Source organism: Periophthalmus magnuspinnatus, chromosome 9, assembly GCF_009829125.3.
Source record: "Periophthalmus magnuspinnatus isolate fPerMag1 chromosome 9, fPerMag1.2.pri, whole genome shotgun sequence".
Classification (NCBI taxonomy): Eukaryota; Metazoa; Chordata; class Actinopteri; order Gobiiformes; family Gobiidae; genus Periophthalmus; species Periophthalmus magnuspinnatus.
In genome coordinates this window covers 26,657,966-26,677,398 of record NC_047134.1, presented here as the reverse complement: position 1 = coordinate 26,677,398, position 19,433 = coordinate 26,657,966, and the positions used below count along the sequence as shown (strand labels likewise).

Sequence of the window (19,433 nt, the reverse complement as noted above, 5' to 3'; positions counted from 1 at the left end):
CGGAGCAAGGCTGTTACAGTAAAGTAATGCCCCTTCTGGCACGCAACTGTGATTTAGCAGGGAGTCGACACTTAGCAACACTGTCAATCAAACCAACCTTGGGGAAAGAAGCCGCCTGATTTGTCTTATTAATGTTAATATCTTGATTTACGGACAAAATAGCGAAATTAAAATAGCAGAATCATGTAAAGAAAGTTAATGCGAACATGTTAAGGTCAGAATGACGAGGCTGACAGCAGCATTTACAGAGAGAGGGGCAACAGTTTTTCAGTGTAAAGTGAATTGGAGCCAGAGTCGATGGCGCCAGAAGTTCGCCCATGCTCACTTCCTAATTGGTCCGCTGTGTCTAGCAAGTTAGCTATGTCCATTTATATATACAGTCTATGCTGTTAACTTGAAAACTACTACTTCATGACATCATAAGGTGGAACAGAGCATTTTGAGCTTTGGAGATGCAGACAGCCTTATAATATAGGATTACTCAAACATGTGTGAATGAAAAAACACAACTCCAGGCATGTTTTTGAGGAGGAAACAACATTATACCACGGCTTAAAGCTCACAAGAGTCAAAACTGTCAGTCACTTCCTGAAGCTGTAAGATGCATCCTATTTACGATAGATAATCTTTTCTTGAAACAAGGTCTGGACACCAAGTTTTTGCCATTGCAGTACAGGACCAGCATTTTGGCTCCAGCTGGGAGTTATAATTACAGTTAGTAGTTATGATATAAAGCACAAACTGATGCCTGACAGGTCACAGATGTTATAAGTTTGAGGTTTGTAAAGGAAAGGAAATGTAAACAGTTTCTCCTTGTTGTAGAAGTGACTGGTATGTTGAGATAATGTGTATTTTATTTTCTTCTGCTGTTTCTTTGTATTTCATTTGCATCTTAAAGGACGTATTTACTGTGTGCGTACAAGCCAATGCATAACAATAATCCCTGGGGTACTCAAGTATGGGTATTACCTTGTGCTTGTTTACACTGTGTGAGGTAACACACAGAGACCAAGGGCTTCAGCTGGAACATTCTGATGACAAATCTCTACAGACAATGACTATTACCCGGGAAACACACCTCCTTTTCCTGATTAAACTTCTATTTACAATTTGATGGCAGTGCTAACCATTTTCTCGCAGAAATCAATGACTAGTATGTCCCCCCTGTCCCAGTCAGAGCTTCCCTCCTCCCCCTTTGTCCCTATCTGACCTACGAATGCACCGATTCGATACTGAAAAATTCCCTGGATCAGATATCGGCTTCCTAATATCAGTTCATCCGATATCCTCGTTGGACAGAAAAGTCTCACAGTGTTTGAAGTTTTATTTATACAAAGTTGTTCTGTGGTTACTTCAGAGATAAATAACAGTTACATAACACATTTGGATCAGTTTTGTCATGTTTTATTTTTGTTTAAAAGGAAATAAATGCTGTTTAAATCTCTGCACTGGTATCGGTTGATATCAAGTATACTTAAAGCTACAGTATCGAAATCGGTATCGCCCCTTTCAGCCCCTATCAGAACAACACCTCCCTTCCCCCTCAACCTCAGCCAGACCCCCCATCCTCCCCCTTGTCCCTCTCCTCCCCCTCCGCCCCTGTCAGTCCCCCCCCCCCATTCCTCCCCCTTTGGCCTTGTCAACGATCCCGCCCTTCATCTTGTGCACACCGGTGTGGTTCCCAGAGCTTTGCTATTTCTACTTGGCCTCCCTCCCCCAACCAACAAATTCCAGCTGCCACCATCAAAGTGTACTCTGCAGACACTCGATGTGAAGGGGGAGCTGTGAACTGTGGGAGAACATTACATAAAATATAACCAAACAAATAATGACATGATCCAGTTACAAGTTTTGGTTTACACGCCTTAAATATGCCTTAAAACTGGCTGAATGAAACTACTGCAGAGTACAGGTAACAAGCCTGAGGGTATGAGCTAAAGCTAACACACGTTTTCCAAGGTGGTCTTATTATAATGAGTAGGGTTGGGGGGTTGAGGTCAAAGGTCTTGGTCAACGCTGAAAAAGTGTATACATTATTCAACATGGCTGGAAGTGGAGACTGAAGCATGTCACATGTGTAGGGTGTTAACACGAGCCAGAGAATATTAGCTTTTCTCAGCTACAGTTGACAGTGTATTAAGTTTACATACACTAAATAAAAAGACACATATGCTTTTTTTACTCACTGTCTGACTTGAAATCAGGCTAAACCCTTCCTGTTTTAGATCAATTAGGATTAACAAAATTATTTCTATTTACTAAATGCCAGAATAATGAGAGAAGGATTTTTTAGACAATTTTTCATTACTTTCTTCAAAGTCAGAAGGTCATACAGGAGATGGGTTCGGTGTCCCAGAGATGAATGTGTTTTGGACCAAAATGTGCCTATCAGCCCAAGAACAAAAGCATAAAACCTTGTGAAGATGCTGCTGAAACTGGTAAGAGAGTGTCATTATCCACAGTCAAATGAGGACTGTACCGACATGACTCTGCAGGAAGAAGCCATTACTCAAGAAGAAACATAAAAAAGCCAGATTACAGTTTGCAAATGCACAGAGGGACAAATACCTTCATTTTTGGAGATATGTCCTATGGTCTGATGAAACTAAAATTGAACTGTTTGGCCATAATGAGCATTGTTTTTCTTTTGGATGAAAAAGGACAAAGCTTGCAAGCCTGAGAACACCATCCCAACTGTGAAATACGGGGGTGGCAGCATCATGTTGTGGGGTTGTTTTGCTGCAGGAGGGACTGGTGCACTTCACAAAATAGATGGCATCATGAGAAAAGAACATTATGTGGAAATACTGAAGCAACATCTCAACACATCAGTAAGGAAGTTATAGCTTGGGTGCACATGACTCTTCCAAATGGACAATGACCTGAAGCAGAACTGGTTACAAAGTGGCTTAAGGATAACAAAGTCTATGTTTTTTGGAGTGCCCATCACAAAGCCCTGATCTGAATCCTATTGAAAATGTATGGGCAGACCTGAAAAGGTATGTGCGAGCAAGGCGGCCTACAAATGTGGCTCAGTTACACCAGTTCTGTCAGGAGGAATGGGCCAAAATACTAATGAAATGTACGTAATCTTTGAAGAAAGTCTTTGAAAAGTCATGATAAATTGTTTTTAAAAATCCTTCTCTCATTATTCTGGCATTTAGGAAATAGAAATAATTGGTAATGCTAATTGACCTAAAACACAAAGGGTGTAGTCTGATTTCATGTCAGACAGTGAGAAAAAAAAGCATATGTGTCATTTTTATATAGTGTATGTAAACTTCTGGTTTGAACTGTACAAAACCCTGTGCGATAAAAGATGAATTAAATAGAAATTAATCCCAAAAGGTCCACATTCATTCTTTGATTACAAGCCAGCAAACATGTCTCCTTTATGTATATTAAGATGCACTCCCTTTGACTAAACCTGGAAACCTTATAATCTACGTTCCATATTGGCACTTAAAACAATACATTTTTTCAATACTTCTTCCTTTAGAACTAATTAAAACTTACATTAAATACTATTCATTTGAAGAAAAAGTACAGCTTTCATCATTCATTTCAGATAGCACTGCCTAGACTGCTGTTCCAGGATCCACCAAGCACAAACACTTAGGCCTGTCATATTTTGGGGCTCAGTACTTGTCGTGTGTACTTTTTCTTCGCTATATTAGGAAGATTTTTGTTATTTCAGCTGTAACACGATAAGATTTGCTATAAACATGTAAATGGTAATCGGCCATGTTTTTAAATAGCGCTTTTCCACCTTCAAATCGCTTTACGTCAAGGAACTGGAGCTGGAATCGCACCGCCAACCTGTATACATATGGACGGTGTGAATATGGAGAACGTAACGTAGCACACGATGTCCACCTGCCCCTTTGTTCACAGCGTGTACTCTTCCGTGACGGTAAAGAGCAGACCTGTTCAGTGCGGTCCCTGTCCATATGTATCCTCTGGGCCCTGCGTGTGCTAACAGCCTGATAAACAGCTCTTAGCAGCACATCCTGTCTTCATGCGGAGCGAGCGAAACCACTTATCTGCCTCCATGTCCTTCGCAGCTATTAGTGTTTGAAATCCACCAACAGCCCATGCCCACGCTCATTAGGTCCACACCGGCTCCACTTGGTAAGCTGTTCAAATATACTGGGAAGGTTATAGGCCGAGTTAGTTTTTTTTTTTACGTTTAATGATATATACGTTCATTTAGCGCCATCACCTTTTGATAGTGAACTGCTTGAAGAAATTTTGTCCATTTCAGTTTTACATCTAATTAAAGTTACATTCTCTCCTTCTCATTAAATGTTTATCTATAAAATAGTCTATATTTTTTAGAATTGTGAACTCCCATAAACATTAGATATTTGCACTTTTTTGCGTACCAGCAGCCAGAGAATACACAAAAAGCTTTACATGAACAATTGTGCCGAGAGATAACTGTACAAAACATAACTACACAACTCTCTTATGGATTTATGGTGTAAAAAAAAACTTCTTGTGTTAACTTTTCATGTTGTTTGGTAATGTACCTGCTGTAAGAACTGTGATGCTACTGTCTTTAGCTCCATTTCATTCACTTACTTGTACAAACCTTCATGTATATTGCCTATTTGTGTGGACAACATTTCAGATTTCTTAACACTGAGATGTATTTTTTTCCTCATAACAATAATCACATTCCTGTTTTGGTAGAACTGTGTTAAAACCCCCTATGAATGTGGTACGTGAGGTTCAAAACAAGTACTGCATAGAAGTGAAAGGACTGTAAAAATAACACTATACTATCCTTATTCAGAAGATTAACAATACAAAAAATTAATACTATTTGTATTTACTTGGCTTTTTTCTCCTATAATAGATATACTTTACATTACAATTTTGAATCAAAATTAATAATAAAAAATAGAGTCTCAGAGAGTCAGAGACAGATAGGGAGAATCAAAGAGAGAGAAAGTCAGAGAGAGATACTCAGAGGTAGAGAGAGTCAGACAGAGAGTCAGAGAGAGAGTCAGACAGAGAGAGTCAGAGAGAGAGAGAGTCAGGCAGAGAGAGTCAGACGGAGAGAGTCAGACAGAGAGAGTCAGAGAGAGAGAGAGTCAGAGAGAGAGTCAGACAGAGAGAGAGTCAGACAGAGAGAGAGTCAGACAGAGAGAGAGTCAGACAGAGAGAGAGTCAGACAGAGAGAGAGTCAGACAGAGAGAGTCAGAGGGAGAGAGTCAGAGAGAGAGAGTCAGACAGAGAGAGTCAGAGGGAGAGAGTCAGAGAGAGAGAGTCAGACAGAGAGAGTCAGAGGGAGAGAGTCAGAGGGAGCGAGTCAGAGAGAGAGAGTCAGACAAAGACAGAGTGAGAGAGAGAGTCGGAGAGAGAGAAAGACAATGAGAGGGAGAGAGTCAGAGAGAGTAAGAATCAGAGAGAGAGTCAAAGAGAAAGAAAGAGAGTGAGAGAGAGTGCGAGTCAGAGAGAGAAAAGGAGAGAGAGAGAAATAGTGAGACACAGAGAGTCAGAGAGAAAGAGACAGTGAGAGTCAGAGAGAGAGAGTCTTCTGATAGATATACTTTCTTGACATTCCGCTTTTGCATATTAAAAAAAGCTACAAATACAACTTTACGTATAAAAGTACACGTGTCCAGTTCTAAATATTAGTGTTCTGTTCTTTCTCTATGATGTATGTAAGGTCACAAATTAAAAAAAGGCACAGAACAGAGGGGAAAAAACATGGAACGACTCTGATACTGGCTCATAATTGGTGCAGTTTGTGATAAAAGACCACAGCACCAGAACAGGAGAACTCAATGGCCTTGGACTGGTCTATGTAAGCTTTTAATAATGATCCTATTGACCTCAAAATGCTACAATTACTAAAACTCCCAATAAACATAGTGAGACGCACACATGGATGATTTTATCTGAGAGCATCTCTGTTCACCACATGGAGAGAAGACTTTTAAAGACTTTTTTGTCATTGCGAGCCAAGTCCTTCATTTGAAACCTGCCCCACACTTGAAACCACAGCAGAGCACATCGTTATAAGGGTTTCTCGGTTTAAAATGTCAATCTTGTTACTACTTTTTTGTAGATTTTTTGCTGTTATTTACGTACGCATAACTGGACACTCTCACCTCATGACGCAAGAAGCTGTAATTTCATGTAAACTGGAATAAACAGGTTTGTCCAGGCCTTAAAAGGTCACAAGAGTTTCAACTGCTTCACTGAATATGTTAATGTGATGCACAGGTTTATGTGGAGTATAGAGAGAGAGATAGAGACAGACAGAGAGAGAGAGAGTCAGAGAGACAGAGAGAGAGGCAGAGAGAGCGCGTCAAAGAGAAAGAGCCAGTGAGAGAGAGTCAGGGAAAGAGAGAGAGTCAGAGAGAGACAGATAGACAGAGAGAGATTCAAAGAGAGTTAGAGAGACAGACAGAGAGAGAAAGAGAGAGTGAGAGAGAGTCAGAGATAGAGAAAGAGTCTGAGAGAGAGAGTCAGAGAGAAAGAGTGGAAGAGTTAGAGAAAGAGAGTGAATCAAAGAGAGACAGAAAGAAAGTCAGAGAAAGAGAGTCAGAGAGAGAGGGAGAGTCAGAGAGAAAGAGAGGGAGAGTTAGAGAAGGAGAGAGTCAGAGAGAGAGAGAGAACCAAAGAGAGTCAGATAGACAGAGAGTTAGAGAGAAAGAGAGGGAGGGTTAGAGAAAGAGAGAGAATCAGAGAGAGAATCAAAGAGTCAGAGAGACAGGGAGAGTCAGATAGACTGAGTTAGAGAGAGAAAGAGAGGGAGAGTCAAAGAAAGAGAGTCAGAGGAAGAGAGGGAGTCAGAGAGTGAGAGAGGGAGTCAGAGAGAAAGAGAGTTAGAGAAAGAGAGGGAGTCAGAGAGTGAGAGAGGGAGTCAGAGAGAAAGAGAGTCAGAGAAAGAGAGGGAGTCAGAGAGTGAGAGAGAGAGTCAGAGAGAAAGAGAGTCAGAGAAAGAGAGGGAGTCAGAGAGTGAGAGAGGGAGTCAGAGAGAAAGAGAGTCAGAGAAAGAGAGGGAGTCAGAGAGTGAGTCAGAGAGAAAGAGAGTCAGAGAAAGAGAGGGAGTCAGAGAGTGAGAGAGAGAGTCAGAGAGAAAGAGAGTCAGAGAAAGAGAGGGAGTCAGAGAGTGAGAGAGGGAGTCAGAGAGAAAGAGAGTCAGAGAAAGAGAGGGAGTCAGAGAGTGAGAGAGAGAGTCAGAGAGAAAGAGAGTCAGAGAAAGAGAGGGAGTCAGAGAGTGAGAGAGGGAGTCAGAGAGAAAGAGAGTCAGAGAAAGAGAGGGAGTCAGAGAGTGAGAGAGGGAGTCAGAGAGAAAGAGAGTCAGAGAAAGAGAGGGAGTCAGAGAGTGAGAGAGAGAGTCAGAGAGAAAGAGAGTCAGAGAAAGAGAGGGAGTCAGAGAGTGAGAGAGGGAGTCAGAGAGAAAGAGAGTCAGAGAAAGAGAGGGAGTCAGAGAGTGAGAGAGGGAGTCAGAGAGAAAGTCAGAGAAAGAGAGGGAGTCAGAGAGTGAGTCAGAGAGAAAGAGAGTCAGAGAAAGAGAGAGAGTAGAGAGAGCCTCTAATTGGCACATTCCCATGTAACACAATCAAACCAGTAAAAGCCTCAGTGGCAGCAGTGTCTATCAGAGGACACTCATATCTTGCCTTGACCTGCTGGGAGCCTTAAACCTTTTAAGAGAGTGAAAAGTGTGGCAGGAGTGAAGGGAGCGAAAGGTGATAGACCGCAACCAGAGACAAACATGGGAATGTAAACACACGATATAAATAACCGCTCCATGCACACGGAGCGCCTCATAGGTGAGCACACACGCTCTCACGCTCGCACCGAACACAAAGCCACGCACAATATCAAAGTTCCATTGTTTGATTCCTTGAATACACGAGCCTTTCCTCCCACCGACTAAACACGGCCTACGCTACAAACAGGAAGACCCTATCTCTCACTTTTACCTAAATCCCCCGTTTCATCTGAGCGCTCACAGCTTTGAAGAGAGACACGCACATGACCCAGGCACTTTGTACACGTCCAACTCATTTATAGGACTTAATTTATCAAGTCTTAAGTCCACGTTAATGGCTTTGATATGACCAGCGGTGGAAAGTCACAAAGTAAAAGTAGTAAAATTTTTAGATATCTACTTTACTTACTTCAATTCATTTCACACTGGATACTTTTTACTTTTACGTCACTACATTTGAGAGCAGGTTTCTGTACTTTCTACTCCACTCCATTTTTTTACTGGACTGAAAAGTAAAAAGTACTTTTCATATGATTTGACGGGTTACTTTTACCATGTTCCTGGAAACATTCTGACTAAAGTTTTCGAGTTAAAGCTTCGGGTTTGAGCAAACAAAAATAACTGCACAAAGGTCATAGGAAAACTGAAGAAACTGATTTGTATTGTTACTGAGGAGCAAGATATGTATCATTTTTTATCAACATTTAACACTTGGAACAACACTTGTGTGAAATACTATTACTTTTAACTCACATTTTTAAACATGTACTTTAATAGTTTTACTTAAGTAGATTTTTTTCATGTGATATTTTTGCTCCTGTATCTGTACTTTTACTCAAGCAACAAACGTGAGTACTTCATCCACCACTGGACACACACATTACGTCCAAACGCGGATCCGCTCTGTGGCTAACCATTTTAATAGCTCCAGTCATGTTGCACTCTGTTGTAAGTTCACATGTCCTGTCTCACTCTCTATGTTAATTACACTACACTACCCTCTGCATTCTTCTTCACAGAGCCACATCCAATATGTAGCCGCACGCTGGCTAACCTCACAGCAAAGTGTTGAATTCAATCTAAACATCAGTCACAGTGAATCACAAAGGACGTGGTGTGTACTTAGATATTAAAGGTCCTGTATTACGCAAAATGGATTCTTGTGAGATGTAAGCCGTGTTATAATGTTGTTAACTCCTCAAAAAGCACCTTACGCTTTCACTAGAATCATTGGAATGAGTTCAGCCCTGGAACTGACAAATCTCTATAGAACTAAACGTAAAAGGAGCTGTTGAAAACTACCACTTAATGACATCACAAGGTGGAACAGAGCATTTTGAGCTTTGGAGATGCAGACAGACTAATAATAAAGTGTTACTCAAACATGTGAATGAAACAAAACACAATTCCAGGTATGTTTTTGAGGAGGTCACAACATTTTAAATCACAAGTTCATGTTGTATAATATAGGACCTAATGCTGTAGTCTCTGACAAATATAAATGATTGGATTTCATTTAATGTAAAGCGCCATTATGTAACTTCTCTGCAACCTGCCTGTCTCCATGGAGCTGTTATGGCTTTGTCTTGACATTAAATATGACAGGCAGGCCAAGTTATAGTCTACAGTCAGATCTGTGGAGGGACAAGCTCACTCAAAGTAATTATATGAATACAAAATTGTAAAGTTTAATGTCATAACATCTCTATGGAGACCAGGTTGGACGTATTGAGCTTTTACTCCTGTATTGTTGAATTCTACCATGTTATTTTTTGCATTCTCTAAATACTTAAAACTCAACAGTCAAGTGTTATTATGTATGATGTATGATTTCCTCCAGCAGCAGTTAATGGACTAACATTCCCATTGTGGTTTGGGGTTTAAGCCAGCAGTGATTTAAATTGGGTTTGCTCCAGGGACACGGTTTTGGACGTGTTTCTGGGCTACAGAGTAAAAAAGTCATAGAACCGTATTTTTCACTTATTTAAAAAAAGAGGTTTTCACATTTAATCCAATGAACAAAACCAACACACTTTACAGTCTGTTTGTCCAAAGTCTGCTCCAAACTTCGTGCTTTTACAGACAGAGCACTGGCTGTAGACCTCTCTGTTAAAAAGACTGAAGCTGAGCACAATGAGTAGAAATGATCAGATTCCGACGTGATTCAGATTCAGGCCTGTCTGCGGAGACTCGTTTACGGGGACAGCTCGGAGCGTTGTCACTCCGGAGGTTTTGCTTCCTAATGCGGTCGATACATGAACATGCCTGGTCATGTTTGCACATCACATGCAAGCGAAGGAACGAGATAATTCTGGCACAAAACAAACGGCTTCAAGTTGTGTTATCTGCGAAAAGCAAAAGCACATGTGTATATACTAATCTAACACTGAAACAACACGAAAAGGTGTACATTTTGGTTCAGTTACATGTACACGCAATTGTATTACTATGTCATTTAAAGCTGGAGTAAATGTTAAAGTTTTGTCGTGGATTGAATCTGATGGTATTTCTATCTACGCCTGTCATGGTAATTACTATATCGACTTATTTCTCAATACATCACACATGGAACAATCATTTTTAGGGTCAGTTTATCAGTTTTTCTTTGATTTAAACTGTAGAAAGTTGAAATATTAACTTCTAAGACTCATTATAGACACAAACTAACTACTTAAGTGTTGCATTTTGTTATGTATTTATTGCAGTTCATATTTTTGGGCGATTTTTTGAATATTTTTAGGGGATAATTTATTTTGCTTTATGTTTTGTTTCAATATTATCGTGTATCGTCTAAATTTACTTATGCAATACATCGCACTACAAGATTTGTTACCATGACAGGCCAATTTCTATCACTTTTTTCAGTTAAGAACCATCTCTGAAGCACGTTTGTTTACAGAGCGGGCCACTAAAGGTCTTTATAGATAAAGCCGCATGTGGAGGTGATAAACGTCTCGGCTCAAACATTCAGACCGGCTCATCTCGCCTCAATAAAACGCTGCTGTCTGGACAGACTTGTGGCTTTTCGTCAACAGCGGTTAAACTGCAAGCATGAAGTCTGATATCATGGGCAAACACACAGAGAGGGCTGTTGTCAAGCAAGTCCCTGTGTGTCTGATCTTCACAACAAACTTTGACTTTTGGTTTTAAAACATAGCAATCGACATCGCCATAGTCATTAATACTTGAACATGTAACTAAAACAGACCAACTTACTGTCTGAGATCAGCCTGAAGTTGTAAAATCCTCCAAAATACTGCTATTTTTTTATGTGGGTTTTTTCATGACCGATGCCGATACCGACGATTTAGAATCCAGCACAACCCGTGCTCAGTAAGGTCTGCCAGTATTTTCAGGCCAATATGTAAGGCCAATTTTTATTATTTTCCTCAAATTATGTAATTTAAATTTACTACAAAACTGAACCACATTTCAAAACTGAGTCACGGTTTTTACCACAAACCTTTAAGAGAGCTGTGTATCACTTTTACTGAAGCTTTTTCTTCATATTTAAGCTTTGTGTGTATTCTCCAGGCAGTAAATCGACCATAACAAAATATCGGCCTGTGCTGGAGATTTAAGGCTGATAGTCGATAAGCTTAAAAAGTCCAAATATTGGCCCGACGTGCTGGCCAACTGATAAATTGGTCTGTCTCCAATTTTTAGGTAACTAATTCCCAAATGCAGAGAATAAAATATGTCGATAAGGTCTGTTTGCAATCTAGACCTGTCACGATAACACATTCTGAAGTGCGATATATTGCTCAAGTAAATATAGACGATACACGATAATATTGAAACCAAAACATAAAGCAGAATTATCCCCAATAATAATAAACAGAAGAATGCAACACTTAGATAGTTAGTATGGATCTATAATGAGTCATTAGAAGTTCATAAAAAAAGTATTGTTGCATTAACGTATACTGAACGAAAAGTCGATATAGTAATTATCGTGACAGGCCTTTTGCAATCACAGTTTTTAAAAAGTCTATAAAACAGACGGTTTGATCCAAAAGAGATGAAGCCATATTTGGAATTCCGACCTCGAGTATCATAGCAACCAAAGAGCCAATCTGGAGTGAAGCTATTAAAGTTAATGCCCCTCCCCTTAGCAACGCTGTCAATCAAACCTGTTGCTAATGCTAGTCTCATATGTCCATGTATATATACAGTCTATGGGTGGAATCTATATCGTGATCATGATTCTACAACAGTATCATGAAATGCAGCCCACAACTGTTGCAGACTGATGGCAAAATAAATAAAAAAATAAAAATAAACATTGCTTTGAATCCCTAGTCTCTTGTGAAGCACCAGTGAGCTATGTGCATTTAATCAAACTGCAAGTCCTGGCCCTATGTGCAAGTAATAAAATGAAAAAAACACCAGGACGATCCAAAACGTCCGTATCAAATATTCACTGTCAGAATCCATGGCTCTTTTTCAAAACTACTTTCCATTTGGAACGTTAAAACCATCTTTCCTGGAATTCTGCGGCTCACATCTGCAGATTGGTTATAGACCCGTTGTCAGCTCAGCCACGCAACAAGCCCAGAGAAGAGGTCGGACGATACTGCTCTATATTTAAAGCCTCACCGCAGACATTATATCCAACGCTCAACATTTGTCTCAATCTCCCTGTATCTTTTTCCTCCTGCATTACCCTTCTCTAAATGCCTGCCCATGTTGTGCTCTGCGTTGATGTGCACCGCAGGCTCAAACATCGATCGTGATGGGTGAGGCGGTGTTCTTTGACACAAAGTTGGTAACCAGTGGTAACCGTGCAGAGGGTTACTATTGCCTTGTACACACAATCTAGTGTTACATCTGCTGCCAAGATGGGTGGGTGTATTTTCTCAAACCTTGGGCCAACGTTGGGATAGGCTGTCTGATTTTTAAGAGGCAAGTTTGGAAAAGAAATCTTGGTTTGGGTTACATAACGTGTTGGGAATTGTGTTTGTGGTGGAAGTTGAGGGAACATTAAAGCTGCATTATGTCACTTTTTCTTGTGGGGAGTCTGCCATCTGCTTGCTCCGTAGTGATTTTATTGCTTTGACTTTAATGTTGTACCGTGTGGCTTTAAACTAATTATCTTGTATTTTTAACTGATGAACATTAAAAGTACACAAATAACATCTCCTTGAAGGCAAACAGGTAGCATATGTTTCACCAGAAAAGTTACATAGTTCAACTTTATAGCAAGCAATGACATAATTTGTGGCATACTGCTATTACGTTACGTTTGTTAAAGGGCTCTATTCTCTGATCTATGTAATAATGTTGTTTCCTCATGACATCATAAGGTGGAACATAGTGTTTTCTGGTTGAGAGAAGAACTCAGCGTGTCAATCAAACCTGTTGCAACCTCAGGAAAAGAAGGTGCCTAATTTATTCATTACAATTGTTCATATCTTGATTTACAGGCAAAATAACAAAATAAACATACCAGGATCATGAAGAGCGGGTTAATACGAACATTTTAAGACCAAAATGACGAGCCTGTCTGAGTAGTTATGGAAAGAGAAGCGACAGTTTTTCAATAGAAAGTGAATTAGAACCAGAGTTGATGGACCTGGAAGCACGTCCAGGCTCACGTCCTATTTGGAACGCGGTGGCTAGAGGGTTAGCTATATCCATTTATATATACAGTCTATGGTGCCAATATGACATTCCCAGATTGTCCTCAGTGCATTGGTCTTGTGTTTTTGAACAGAGTGTAAAAATGGAAGAGCAATTAGGCTAAAAATATGGATGCATATTTACACAAACATGTAACAAATAATTTTATATCCCAGATGGAGACATGCTGTTATTATTTTTAAAGTTAATTTAAAGTAGACCTGTTTTTCAAAATGGACTTTTCAGAGCTTTTAGTAATTTTATAGTTGTTTCCTCCTCATTTGCCCTTCTGAAATTGTATTCGTGCGTGTTTGAGCAATCTTCAATTCCCGTTTTCACCGCCATCGGCATACGCCCACTGTGACGCACTCCTTTCTTCAAGTTCATTCAATTTTCTCAATCTGTGATACACGTAGGATTCGGCAGCGTCGTGGAGTCATTTTGACACGAATGAAAACTCTGTTACTCGCTAGTGTGAACTGCAGCTTTCCATAGGGACTGAGGGACCGACAGCTCCACGGCTCTTTGTTGTGATGACGTTTATGGTGATGTCAGCTCCCATTGGGCACCGCAATTTTGTAACGCAGAAGTCAGTGGACATGTTTCTTTAATCGAGTCATTTTAGGTGAATATTGTGATTTAAAATGTCCAAGTAAACGTAATGATCCACGAGTTTCAAAGATTATAACTGTAGAGAAGACACAAGCACAAAAGGTCTTTTTTAAGATACATTTGTGGGCCTTTCTATGGATAAACTTGGCTTGTTTCCTTTTCGCACAGACATTCTTTCACCTGATTATCTGAAATAGTTCAGTGACAGGCGGACTGGCTGGACATCCGGCCTGCAACTGTCCCTGGACTTTGACATAGATGCTCTCATCATGTATTTACCCGAGCCTTACTGATCACTAGAACATCCACACCAGGAAAAGTACTATTTGTTTAACAGTGAACCTTTCCACACGTATCTGAGCAAACAGCGAATTCTGCAACTCCTGTCTGACATAAGATGTGATAAGGAGTGTCAATAGCCCGCCGCAGACAAAACCTAAATTACATTTGTTAATATTTGATGAGGAGCATGTGAGGGACCGGATTCTACTTTTGACTATTTCAGAGGGGACTTACATGAGTTAAAACATTACCTGATGAGGCTGTGTCGACCCAGTCAAAGAGAAAAGCACATCCTGGGGTGAAAAGGAGAGAGCAGACGAACAGAAGGGGGCTGTACTTTGAGGAGACGGTCATGATGCTAGACAAAAAGAAAGAAAGAAATATGAACAACATGTGACAGTTTAATAAGTACAATATTTATTTACATATAAAAAAAATCCTCTATATAACATTTCACAACCTGTGTGTGTGAATGAAGATGTTATTGTCCTGCCTGGAATCTTCTACACTACAGCATTAAACTTATCTATGTCATGGAGACAAGCAGGTGACGCTACCAAGACAAGAGAGCGGTCAGATCTGTGGAGAGGCAAGCTTGTGAGTGTGATCTGTGGTACATTCCAGGCAAAGCATTGGCATCTCCAGAGTGGCAAAGCAGGTGGCAGATCCCACATGAGAAAAGTGAGACGTTGCACCATTAGGTTGGGATAGTTTGATAACATTAAAAACAGTTTAAAGCTACGGGTTTATTTTGTTATTAAAGCCAACCCAAAAAGCACTTATTTTTCAAGATAATAAATACACAAAACTGATACATGTGGCTGCTTTTTTTGGCACTAGTAGTGTTACAGAGGGAAACTATCACATCAAATTAAGTTAAGCAGCGTGCATTGAGTCTTACGGGTAGGGTGCGCATAAATATTTAGTCGAGAATATTAATAACACCACGTTTTATACAAACTACATTACAAATTAGTATTAGTGAAACTTTCTGCACCGACAAAGGCGCCTATGAAGGTTTGAACTTTGAGAGAGTTTAAGCAAGAGAGAAATGTGAGGAAATGTTAATGCCTGTGTGAGAAAAGTGTATAAAGTGCGTGGTGAGGGGTTTTTACAGCTGCAAAACATATAGAGTAATTGTCAAAAATAAAGCTGACTACTTCACGGATTTCGCCTATTGCGGGTTATTTTTAGAACGTAACCCCGGCGATAAATGAGGGACCACTGTATTTATTTTTACTGACACTAAATGCATACGTACTGAGCTATTTTGGTGTCAAATTTGAGAAGCCTAGACCTACATAGTTTATTAATATTAGTATATATTGTACGGTATTTGACACCCCTGTCTGTATAAGCAGGGATAGTCAGGGGCCTATTTTTAATTTTTTTTTCTTCACAAACTTGTCCTACTCCTCATGCATGCCTTTGAGCCTTCAGTACAAATATATAATCTATGTAATTACCACACAAAATGTACATTCATGAAGAGATACTAACAGCAATAGTGCACTGGTCAAATACATGCACTTATAAAACAACCTAATGCATTCTCACGATTATACAAAATGTCCCATGAACTTTTATAAACGATCTTATTGTTTATCGTCCCATCCCTATACGAAACGCGACAATTTTAGATTTTATTGGCCCAGCACTTCTTCCTTTGATTGCCCTGACCGCACACCACTACATTCTAAATACATTTACTTACTTACACACGAGCAAAGCTTTTATTTAGAGATTGGCCATGTAAAAAATAAATCCTTGGTTTCCACTGGTGTCCCTCAGTGTAACCTTGTGGTGGCTGTTGTGGCTGTGTGTTTAAACATACCATAACAGGCCTCACTTATGTGCGCTCAGAGAATATATGAGCAGCAATTTAAACATGGAGGACAACGCCGCCTGTCCCATAGACTGTGAACAAGGGAATGAGGAAGTAGGCCTTTAGCAGGTCCCCCTTGGCGCTGCCCTGGTGTGTGCTTATGTACATCGTTTGTTGCCCTTTGTTGGTCCATTGTCAGTGTTATGTCCTTTAAATTTCAGATATTTTTTTATTTTTGTGTTTAGTTTTAATTCTTGTCTGTGTTCAAAGTTTAAATTAAAGAACGTTTCAAGTGCAGTCCCGCATTTTTGCCTCAGGCTCCCACCGGAGGAGCTGGAGAAAGTGTCTGGGGTGAGGGAAGTCTGGGAGTTCCTGCTTAGACTGCTGCCCCTGGGACACGACCCACGGATAAGCGGAAGAAAATGGATGGATGTTTTGTCATTTGGTGAACAAAGCATGTAGCATAGAAATCGAGCGACATGGGTTTTTTCAAGGCCAGTGCTGATTATTTAGATTACAGAACAACCGATGGCCAATATTTTTGTACCAGTTTTGGTTATTTTCCCCAAATTATCTCATTTACATTGACTAAACACTCCCCTCAAATTCCTTTTTTTAATCGGCCAATGCTGGACATTTAAGGCTGATAGCCCATATGCTAAAGAGCGCAAATATCGACTTGATATATCTGCCAAACAATATGTAAATCTGCCTCTGTGTGGGAAAAAATGAATATAATCATCTATGCAAGCAAAGTGTAATGTAGCTTTAAAGACCCCATACCAGATTTTTCCCCATGTATTTGAAGAAAAAATGTCTTGCCCCAGTACAGATATATTATATAAGCAGCTCTTGAAGCCAAAATAAATCCGCTGCGTGCTGTCTGCATCTAATTAAAAAGCGTTTTATTGTCAAATACCCAGGATGTGAACATTTCCATCCTGTTAGCAAGTGATTATAAACTCATCGCAGTGACTAATTAGGATGTTCTTAATGTTTAAGGTAAGTGAGGTGTGATAGAAGCGTGATAGCCCCTGATCCAGGTCTAGTCCATGGGACTGTGATGACTGTAGCTCCACCTATGACTAAGCTGTGAGACACTGTGTAAAGGTGAACATGTTTTGCTGCGCTTTGCTTTGTATAATATCTAGTATAGGGACATACTTGGATTTATTCTCCAGAGTGAGGTTTAGGAGTCATTACGTTTAACTACCAAACAATCATGGGTGAAATTCCCCTCTAGTTGTAACTAGCTAGTAAACAGTCAAACGGGTGAAAGTCCCTGCTATTTAGCGAACAGTCACTAGGTGAAACTCCTATCTAGGGTTACTAACTGGTAAAAGGCAAAAGGGTGAGACTCCCTGTGTAGTTGAGGTGTAAGGACAGATGAACTTTTTTCATGAGGGAGAGTAAATTCAAAAGAATTAGATATTATGTGATAGCAAAATGCAGACAAATGTAAAAATTTACGTAATGTCAACAGTATGCTCTAATTCACTTGCAATGTTAAGTGTGAAAAAAACAAAAAAACAAAACAAAAACTGGAAAAAAAATTCTGAAAAAAAAGAAAAGAAAGAAAATGGTTAAGTACAGAGCGTGACACAAGAAGTGAACTGTACATTTGTGTGTCCTTAGACCTGATCAGCCAAACTGTGTGGTGTGAATTATGTGACATAAGAAAATATGTATGTAACAGCTAAACCAGTGTAAACCGTGTCAACAAGAAAATGACAGGATGCAGTTTCAACTGATCCACTCATTTTCTACATTTCTTTGTTTCTTTATATTTCCTTTTTGAAAAATTTTGTATTTATTTTGTGCTTTTTGCCTCATCATTGCAGTGAGTTTAATGACATGCATGTCCTAAGAAAAGTCCAGCTGATACCAAAAAACCCTCCTCAATTGTAATTGGAACGAAGAAACCAAATTCTTCCATGAATTCCCAAAATATTAATGAGCTCTCTTAAAAACTAAATGAAGGCCTAATCAAAACAGGAGATGCGGATGCTGCATAATTTCTCTTCTTTTTTCTTTACATGTTCCTATGAAACATGAACTAACAACTAACAACTAACCAATAACAGTTTTGGGCTTCACAAAACGTTTCTTTCAGAACAGCAATTTAACTGTTCTCTTGCAGTAGCAGACAACTAAGCCAAAATTGACACATGTATATATACAAATATATAAATGTGTCAAAGGGGGGATATAACAAATTTAATTTTAGCTTTCAAAACTGAATTGTGTGAAAAAAAGTGTTATCATTTAGAGACTGTTCCATTAACTACAAGACCTGTAACCTGACAACATCTGAAACCAGGGATAAGTTTCCACCTGGACTTGAAACAAAAACATCTCTTGAGCAGGAGGACACATGGTCTTCTCCTGGACTGAATCAGACCTACATCATTAAAACCATTCTTCTGTTTCAATGTCACCGGAGAAAAACTTCAGAAAAAGCTATTCACTTCTTTTCATGTGACTCAGAAGAACTCGACTTGTCCCCAACCACAGCCCTGAAATCGACACATGGGCTGAAGGACAACTCCAGAGATGAGCCAGAGAGACGCCGAGCTGCGTGCGGACGGAGAGAACAGTCATGTGTGGTCAGAGGGAGGACAAAGGGACAGAGGACAGGTGATGGGAAAGATTTAACTGAACACCACCATCATCATGTTAAAACCGCATTCACTGTCTGAATACAAATCATATTGGATAAGGACAAACTGAACTGAACACAACAATGAACTGTTGAATTTCCTTCCATCTCAGTCAACAATAATGGAACTGACTTCATCTCCAACAATGAATGTTTCTGTGCATGTTCTGTTTGTGATGATTGTTTCTGAAGTATGATTAATGAATAATCAAAAGGGAGAAAGTGTGATAGAAATTTAAGTATAGCCATGTTGTGTATTTAAAAAACATTTGATCTGTGTCAGTCTGCCAGACCCAGACCAGACATTAACATGTGTGAAGCTCTGTCTCCATCCCACAAGAAACTCGCTGTTGCTCTACCTGTCTAAGTGTAAAAGTTCATTATCTCATGGGTGGGAAACAAAAGTCACTCTGCTTTGAAATGTATGTAGTATTGTCATTCTGGTATAAAATAGTCAGAGCTCAGATGCTCAGGGGGGGTGGTTGGTTGGTTGGGTGAGACTGGGACTTAGGGGAGAGGGGAACTGGGGGAGAGGCCGGGAGGCTACCAGTCTGTGGCCAGGGCAGGCCTGGGCCCTGTCCTGTCTGTATCTGCTGTAACAAACAATAAACCTTTTTTCCTGTATTGCAAAACTCGCCGAGCTTCGTAAATGGATTACTTTTCATCTAGAACTGTAATTTTTCCACAACAGAGGAATA

At 39.8% G+C, this 19,433-nt stretch overlaps 1 protein-coding gene across 1 annotated transcript in view; it reads right to left on the bottom strand.

The window, feature by feature from the left end:
* ghra (growth hormone receptor a) overlaps positions 1-19,433 on the bottom strand; it is a 48,189-nt gene that overhangs the window by 17,207 nt on the left and 11,549 nt on the right. Inside the window, exon 2 of the mRNA XM_033973140.2 lies at positions 14,503-14,609. Coding sequence (XP_033829031.1) covers positions 14,503-14,609 — 107 coding nt within the window. The remainder of the gene's footprint in view (positions 1-14,502; positions 14,610-19,433) is intronic.